The sequence below is a fragment of the Mesoplodon bidens genome, assembly GCF_964165515.1.
Source record: "Mesoplodon bidens genome assembly, chromosome: 3".
Lineage (NCBI taxonomy): Eukaryota > Metazoa > Chordata > Mammalia > Artiodactyla > Ziphiidae > Mesoplodon > Mesoplodon bidens.
Genome location: NC_138178.1, coordinates 98,465,751 through 98,474,976, shown reverse-complemented (window position 1 = coordinate 98,474,976; position 9,226 = coordinate 98,465,751). Strand labels below are relative to the sequence as shown.

General features: G+C 41.1%; 1 protein-coding gene across 5 annotated transcripts in view; it reads left to right on the top strand.

Moving 5' to 3' along the window:
- The first annotated feature begins 7,960 nt into the window (after positions 1-7,960).
- CDIN1 (CDAN1 interacting nuclease 1) overlaps positions 7,961-9,226 on the top strand; it is a 217,677-nt gene continuing 216,411 nt past the window's right edge. For all 5 annotated transcript variants that reach the window (XM_081229257.1, XM_081229256.1, XM_081229260.1 and 2 more), the window contains exon 1: positions 7,961-8,265. In XM_081229257.1, the coding sequence (XP_081085383.1) occupies positions 8,165-8,265 (101 nt within the window). In that variant the 5' untranslated portion in view covers positions 7,961-8,164. The remainder of the gene's footprint in view (positions 8,266-9,226) is intronic.

Below are 9,226 nucleotides of genomic sequence, written 5' to 3'. Positions count from 1 at the left end.
ATTACAATTACACAGTGAGTGGGATAATTATATATTTATGATATATTTCTTATAGATATAAAAGGAAATCATTAGGTTCTTGGAAGAGACAGAAGGCGTCTATGGTCCATGTTGTGAGGTGGAAGATGGAGAGATTTTGAAAGTTATGCCTCAGTTATCCTGTGGGTGTGATTAGGCAAAACGTACAATCCCATCTTTGAAGTCCCAAGAAAATCAGCATGTCAATCAAATGTCTACAAATCATATATGACTGACAGGAGCTTGCCACACAATTTAAAGACATTGTGTTTTCATTCATTTTACATAGTGGAATAGGTTTCAAAATTTTTTTATTTGAAAATACTTTCAAATTTGCCAAAACATTACAAAATAAAAATAGTACAAAATAAAAAGAGTGCAAAAAATGACCACATACCCTTTATCTAGATTCACCTACAGTTGATATTTTACTCCATTTGATTTATCATTTACTCTGTCATTGTTATTGATTTATTTCTTTCTGGATTATTTGGGGTAACATATATATTTTAAAAAATATAATCTACTGTTCGTATTCCTATTTTGTGAGGTCATCCAATAATGTCCTTTATTGTACTTTTTCCCTCCAGTACAGGATTAAGTTTATGGTCAGGTGTTGTATTTAGTCATGCTTCTTTAGCCTCCTTTAAACTGGAACATGAAATACTCTTATGATAAAGAAAATCTAGTTTATTGAAGAATATAAACTTCCAAGGTGAGGACTTGGTCAATCCTGTATGTTGTTTATACACATGGCCTAGAATAGTGCCTGGCACGTGGTAGCACTCAGTAAATATCTGATGAATGAATGAATGAATGAATGAATGAATGACATTTGTGGATGTCCACATTTTCCTAAGAGGAGCTGACATAAACGAGTTACATTGTCTTTGTATCTTAAAAGCATTTGTATTGTGTTTTTAAAAGTTTTATCTTTACGAATAGTTTGTGTTGTTTTGTAAAACTAGATTTGTGTGTGTGTAGAGCTTAACTGTTCCTCAAGACATCTCTGTTACTCCTTGCTCACACTATTACCTTAAATCCCTTCTCATCCCTGTACCAACTTTTAAACATTTTAGTGTTGTTGGAAAGTGAAGTGGAAACCCAAGCTGTCCCAGAATGAGGATTGGTATCCAGTGTCCTCTGGGCCACGCAAAACATTTGTTCCCTGCATCAAGGGCTGTAATGAATCTGAATGTTCAGATATGACTAGTAGCCATCATAAAAAAATACATGCTGGCTCCTGTGTCTACATGTTGACTGACAGAATGTCCACGTGGTAGGAGGTTCACTGACATGATTACAACCATAACTCTGTGAATGGAATGCCCAGGAAAGCTGTTCATCAGTCACAGAAATGTCTACCTTGTTCCAGAGGGTCCGTTACGCCATCCCACATTGTCTGAATTGCAGCCCATTTGCTGGAACCGGAGGATGGCCCAGCCTTGTGCTGGCTATGCCAAGGACCGCCTTCAAGGACTGGCCTTTGGTGAAGATTCAACTCCTAACTTCCGCAGCCTACTGCTCCACTCTTACTGTAAAACTAGGGTTGACGGGTCTTCCCTGGGGGGGCAGTGTTTGAGAATCCACCTGCCAATGCAGGGGACACGGGTTTGAGCCCTAGTCCGGGAAGATCCCTCATGTCGCGGAGCAACTAAGCCCGCGTGCCCCAACTACTGAGCCTGCGCTCTAGAGCCTGCATGCCACAACTACTGAAGCCCATGCACCACAACTACTGAGCCTGTGCTCTAGAGCCCATGAGCCACAACTACTGAGCCCATGTGCCACTACTACTGAAGCCCGTGAGCCACAACTACTGAGCCTGAGCTCTAGAGCCCGCAAGCCACAACTACTGAGCCCATGTGCCACAACTACTGGGCCTGCACTCTAGAGCCCGTGAGCCACAACTACTGAAGCCCATGCACCACAAGTACTGAAGCCTGCACGCCTAGAGCCTGTGCTCCACAAGAGAAGCCATCGCGATGAGAAACCTGCACACCACAACCAAGAGTAGCCCCTGCTTGCCACAACTAGAGAAAGCCCGCATGCAGCAATGAAGAGCCAACACAGCCAAAAATAAATAAATTAATTTGAAAAAAACCCAAAAAACTAGGGTCAAAATTGTCAAGTGTTGATCAGAAAATCTTTGGCTTATGGTGTAATGTAAAGGGAACAGTGGGACTCAAACTGTATACATAGTTTACTTTCATCTATGAAAAGAACAAACGTTGTAGAAAAATGACTGTAAGGAATAATGCCAACATGGTTACAGTGGTGGCTTCCAAGTGATGGGACTATGGATAATTTATAGGATCTGATCTTGTGTTGTTGGATACAAGGAGCATATGAAAGATGTACTTTTATAGCCTCACATGTAAAGGTTAAATCTGACAAAGCTGGTTGAAGTTCTAAGCCATCTCAGTTTCTTCATATGCCAAGTGGGTATAATAATGCTAGTTATAGATTCTGTGATGCTGATACACTGGATAACTATGTAATATGCTTTTATTTTCTCAAAATAAAGGATCCTATTATTATTATAATAATCTCTATACTTATCTCGGAAGGAACTCCTTCCCTTAACTCTGCTTCTATCAATCATGGAGAGAGAGAGAGAGGGTTATAAATCCTGACTGGCATCTTGCCTGCTCTTTTCAAAGTCTAACCCAGTGAGATGGCAAAAGAGAGTAATTTTTTAAATGAAGAGACTTAGAGCTGATCTCCATCTGACATGTGCTTCTAACTCTAGCTTATGCTGAAAGAAGTGCTTATTAAGGACGGCTTGATTCCTTGCCTCTCATTCCTTTTTCTCTCCAGTAGAAACCTTCTACTCCACCAGCATCGTTCCTTTCAATTCCTGAATTTATAAATGTGAGAAAACCCTCAGAACACGATGTATTCTTATAGAATGGTCTAGGGGACAAGAAGAGTGATTGACAACTGCAGAAATTACATCTGAGGTTTAGTCCTGCAGGAAAAGGGGATACAAATTGCCTGCAAATTATCCACAAGTCCCTGATGAGCCTGAGGAGAAAATTTAAGAAGCTTCAGTCTTTCTTCAGCAAACATGTTCACGTTTCCTTTTGCTATAACAAACAAACACCCAGGAGAAATTATCTCGGAAAACACTACTTTTGTTTCTTATCCTTGTCAAATGTGATAATAGGAAATGTGTAAATGTCAATTAATAGCCTTTATCATGTGCCAATAGTGTTCTGTGTATGATTCTGAACAGAAGAGGTACATGAGCTCTGATGGATGGGTTTATAATGTAAGGAAGAAATTAGGTTTTATGCTATAAAAACACATGGTGATAACTTTATAGGGTGCATATGAAATAGCCTGTAAGGATTTTCACTGCTGATCTCAATAAACATGCATCACTTAGAAGAACTAAATACAATAGAATAATGGTAACAGTAATGATGATTGATACTTAGACGTCTAAAGGAACAGGTTATACTTCTCTTCTAAGAGTACATGAAAGTATGATGTCCTAGACTTTGCACATACCTGGCTTACAATCTTGACTTCCTAAGGTACCAGCACAGTTCTACTCACAATGTGATCAACAGACCAGTGCTGATTCTCAAACTTTTTCTTACATGTCTTGATATGGTAAGTACAGAAATTGAGAATAAGCATTTAGAACTTCTTAATATCGCTGTGACGGAGTAATTGTATGTCTGTTGAGTCTCATAATAACAAATTGGGGGCTTGCATGGTACTTGTTTTTGTCTTTTTAAATTTCATTTTTTAAGCAATTCAGTTTTTTACCTTATTTTACAGAAGTATTTGTCTATGACAAATTGGGGGAAAACTGGGCCCTTAACACAGATAGTCTGAGAAACACTATTCTAGAATGTTATAAAACAATTGATGATATACATAGAAACCACCTGTATACGCCTAAGGCTTCTCACCTGGAAAATGGATTTAAGGATAGCACTTACCTCTTGAAGCTGGATCTGAGAATGAAAGGGAGATAGATGTATGTAAGGTACTTAGCATGGTGCCTGCCCTTGGTAAGTATCCCCACAACATTGGTTCTTAGAGTTATGCAATAAGTAAGACTTGCAGAGGGGCCATTCTGAATTATATGCACGTGGGACACAGCTTTTGTTTGTAACAGGTCGTTGGTGAATAACTCCTTCAACATGTAACCTCCCTCTGGAATTGGGCCACTTCGTTTGACAGACTAGGTTCTGTCGATGGTTCATTCACCATTGATTTGCACGAAGCAACCAACATTTAATTTTTGGTCTCAGGACTATTCAGTGTTAACTGCTCCACCATCATGGTGTGGAATGTCTTTCTGTATGTTTCCTTTGGTTTTCCTCCATTCATTAAGTTGAGTGATTGCTGTGACCCTCAATAACTGAATTATTCTGATCTTTATTTTTTACTAAGCACCTGTATTATTTGGGGACTAGGATAAAATGACTTGTCACTCATAGGTGGAAAGTATGGAGACGTAAACTTGTTTCAAAAGACGCATCACTTTAGGTGGTAGTTCAGAGGGCAAAGAAAAACATATGCAGTCCCTTCTGGTGAAAGAGGCCGAACGAGCTTTTAAAAGTGTGTTTTGGCTAAATGTCAGAATCGAAGGTCACTGCCTCTTCAACAGGCATTCGTTGTGACCAAGGAAAGCTACCTATTTCAAAGCATAAATGATTAATTGAGGATAATTCAACCAAAGAGGTTTTCCTTTTTGAATTACAGTACAATATGATGGAGAAAATGAGGTTTTATAGTTGGACTAACTTGGGTCCCAATCATGGTTTTGCAATTTAGCTGGACCCATCAGGCAAGTCCTTTACTCTCTTTGACCCTCAGTTTCCTAATCTATAGATCAGGGACTAATGGGACAGTGTTTGAGCATAATAGGTGCTTAAATAATATTAAGTCCCTTCTTTAGTTAGTTAGTAAACTTCAATTATTATTATTTAAAATAATCAATGAGATGATTTTAACAAGATTCCATGAATAGAATCAGATTTTAAAATATAATAAAGATAATATGTCTGTATTTACTTTTAAAACCATGCATTGGACTTGGCAGGTTCAACAACAGACTGTTTACAAATGTAACTGACTCTTTCCAAGGTGAAGCATCTTCACCTCCTTTGCACTCTGCCTAGAACTCTTTGCTCTAGCCAGAATAACTTTCCCATGCGCGTGACTTGGCTCATTCTTATTTTTAGTCCATTGTGTTTAGCACTCTTCTTGAAATGACCTTCTGTCACCTCCCTGGAAAACACCACACTCCTTTAAAATCGTTCATTATTCACGTGGTCCTGAATTGGCAGAAAGATATCTGGTCAAGCTATTCATTCTGGTCCATCTTCCAGGGAGCTGCACTAGTCCCCATTTTGACATATTTTCTTGCTAAGATTTCCTACACTTTTTTCGTATTTATGGATTCTTTCTCCCTATCAGAACTATAAAGTTCCACTTCTTGGGGTTACACTGAGGACATTCAGGATCAGAGAGGCTGTCACTTGCTCAAGGCTACACAATTTATGGCTGATTTTAAACAGGTAGCCAGTTCTTTGGGTTTTTCCTTTGGTACTGTTTTCATTTCACGACCCTACTTCACTTAGTAGAAAGTGGTCGGTATTACCGACAGACCGACTGAGAAACAGTGGGGGAACTCCAGGCACGGAGAGACAGACAGCTCTAGAAGGAGTAAGAGCGGATGAGGGGCACAGAGTGGGGTTCAAGAGAGGGAGAAAGCATGCCTCAAAGAAATAATTGGCTTACACCAAGCATTTCACATTCAAGGGAAATAAGAAACACCTAAACAGCAATACCACCACCACACTTTTGCTTTGCTTCTATTTTGTGCCTAATAAGCAACACAATTGTCACTGTCAATGAAAACAGCAACATCACCGTGCTTTTCCCCTGGCGCTAACTCTAAACAATCTACTGGATTTGGGTCAAAATTGTAAACTGCCGGCATGTTAAAAATAAAAGCAGAAAAACAAACCTGGCCTTTTCCTTTAGGGTTGTGAGGGTGAATGCAGGACAAGAGCCAGAGAAAAGAGTTACTATAAAAAATAACCAGTGCAGACATCCTTGAACTGATGTTTTCTATAAAAATCTGTTGGCTGTGAATTGAGAAGAGTGAAGTCGGGAAGGAGAAAGGAATGGGGAATCAAGTGGTGTCTGCTTATCGTCAGCTAGCTTTCATGTAAGAGTCATGGCAGGGTCAGCAACAAACTAGCCAGGTGGCAACTCCAGGCCATGCTGCCATAAATAAATAGTTATGTACTAATGTCACACAACCAGAGCTAGATGCAAAGCATATGGGGAGAAAACATTCTGATGTAAATATTCAAAAGAATCTATGGTTGCTGAATTCAGGATCCATGTTGATACTGGACTTGGAGACGCCTGGGAAAATAAAGTGGTGAAGCTTTTTTAAAACATGGACTAAAAGATTCTTTGAAATATAGATTGTTTCCTTTCAAAAAAATTCTTAACCTTTGGCCTAAGAGAGTGTGACTTTTTTGTGTGTAGTAATTAAGCATTACTGAGAGTTGGCAAGAGCACAGACCCTGGAACCAAATTTCAGGAGTTTAAACTTTACCCCTGCTGCTTACTTGTTCTCATCACCGCTGAAGAGTTACTTAAACTTTTCATGCCTCAGTTTATTCACCCTGCACAAAAAGGAGGAGGACGAGGAGGATGGCAATAGTACCCACCTCTTAGAAAATTATACAGATCAAATAAGTCAATGTGTAGGGAGCAAACAACACCTGGTAAATGCCCTGACCTATCACTATCAAGTAGTCTTATACAGGCTCTTTATCTTCCACAGACTATCTGGTGGAAGCTAAGCTAAGGAATCCATCCCTTGTACTCTCCTATTTAATCTTACGAATAACCCCATGAATTAAAAATCAATTTTACAGACAAAGGAACTGAGGTTTAGACGGATTAAGAAATTTATCCAAGGAGGCATATCTAAGCTAAACTTCTAACCCAGGCCTTATTCCAGATTTAAAAAAAAAAATTAACCATTTTCACGTTATTTAAAATTGAAACACTTTTTCTTTCATTTGCTTAAAATGTTAAAATTTGAAAAGAAACATGACACATGGCCTTTTAAGAACCAAATAGATTTTTTAAAAGGATTAAAGGAGCCACTGATGTCCTAATCAATGGCCTCGGGATAGCTGAGATCCACTCACAACACATACACAAAACAGATAAATTCGTTCACTGACTTATTTCTCCAAACATTTATTGAATGCCTACTATTTTCTGAGAGCTGGGGATTCACAGATGAATAAGTAATGATTTCAGTTCTTGAGCACCTGTGAGGAGTGAGAGTGATATTCTTTACTGCACGCTGTTTGATGATGTGGGTTTTGTTTTCTAGCCTGTTTCGCAACAGGGCCAAAACCGTGTTCCTCGCCAGCTGCAGAAATTGTCAGACTTCCCTCAACACAAGCCAAGCTGTACGTCTACAGCGATTCTAGTGGGTTTTGGGTTTTACAGCTCCTCCGCTGACGCTCCCAGGGCGCAGGGAGCCTTGAACCGAGAGAAGGCGTATTTCTTTGTAGGCCAGTCTCCGATTGGAGCTGCGGTAAAACGGGCGCGATTGGAAGCGTGTTCAAATCGCGCGCCCTGGCAGTGGTTTTCTCGGGCTCAGGCTTAATGATCACGGTTACACGTGGGCCCTGCTGCCTTGTCGATGCGCCAGGACTTCCTGGCTTCTGGCAACAGGGAAGGCATGACCGCCAAGAGCATCCCACGTTAATCCCAGGTGGGTCCTGCCCAAGGACCTGCCAGTAGGATTTAGGCGGCACCTCTGCCTGTGGCCGTTACTTCCTGGTTGGCTTGCCCTTAAGTGACATGGCGGCAGGTTGCCTTCGGCCGGGCCCTCTGCGGCTGCTCAGAAAGCCAAGGAAGGGCAGTCGGTCTACAGCCCGCCTCCCGCCGCGGAGCTGCAGGCTGAAGCCCAGGCTTGTGCAGCCAGGGGTGCGGGAGGGAGAGGGGTAGGGGCAAGCCCAGAAAGTCGGGAACACAACGCTGTGCCGCATTGTGCCCACCCCTCGTCTCCCGACACGAAGGCTGCTCAAGCCCAGGGTGTTTTTTTTCCTTTTCACTGCCACCTCCCACTCCCTGGCCCAACATGATACTGACTAAAGCCCAATACGACGAGATAGCCCAGTGCCTAGTGTCTGTGCCGCCTACCAGGCAGAGCCTGAGGAAGCTGAAGCAGAGGTTCCCCAGGTAAGTGCCCATCTCCCCCCTCAAAGAGACCTTTGCCTGCAGTAGCTGTGCCTGGCAGCAAAGCCAGCGCTTAGAAACCACGTGTCACACATGACTGGGGAGGAACATGAGTGTCAGGTGTTAGCAGAGCAGGAATGGTGAAAAAGGTTTCTTCTTTGACCTGCTTTTCTCAGGAGAGTCTTAATGGATGAATCCCTTCAAGTCAACAAATGTTTATTGAAAACTTGGTTTTTGCTAGGTGATGGGTGCATATAAGTAGGTGCTGCATAAATGTCTAGGGGTTGACAGATACTAGGAATGAATGATGGGTAGCAGGGCCCTCTCAAAGTGGAAATATGAATTGTAGATTCAAAAGGTGGAAATGGAGGACCCTTTTCAGTTGGCCTCTGGAAACAAACAAGGGAGTACAGGCCTAAAGGGGCCTCTTATAGTTTACTATGGCTCTCTACTGCAAAGAAGTGACCGCAAGTGTTCTCAAGCCAGTCAGAGAGACTGGTACCCTACGGATTCCACTGTTGGGTCAAGATTGGTCATTTGAACAGCCATACCAGGTGTATTTCATACTTCCCTCCTCCCCAAGCATGTCTTTTTTTTTTTTTAGTGATTTTTAGGATTCTCCAACTTTCTAAGAAGGGACTTTAGCAACTATATGCTATAGATTGCCTCATTTTAAAGATGTGCAAACTGAGGCCCTGGCATTACACAAAGAACCAGTCCAGAACAACCAGGTTATTGTATTTGTGCCATGTTAAAAGTATAGAATGTTTGTTTACCTTTCTTCTATTTCAAAACCAAAGCCAAACTTATACCATTTTACTTTGTGGCACTGAGCACCATTAGCTTCCTTGTCTTTGACATCATCATGGAAGTGTTTTCTTGAGGAAAGAGAGATTATTGGATAATTGGTATTAGTAAAGTACAAAGTGAAGGTCTTTTATGATCTCAGTTTTTTTTGAAGGAC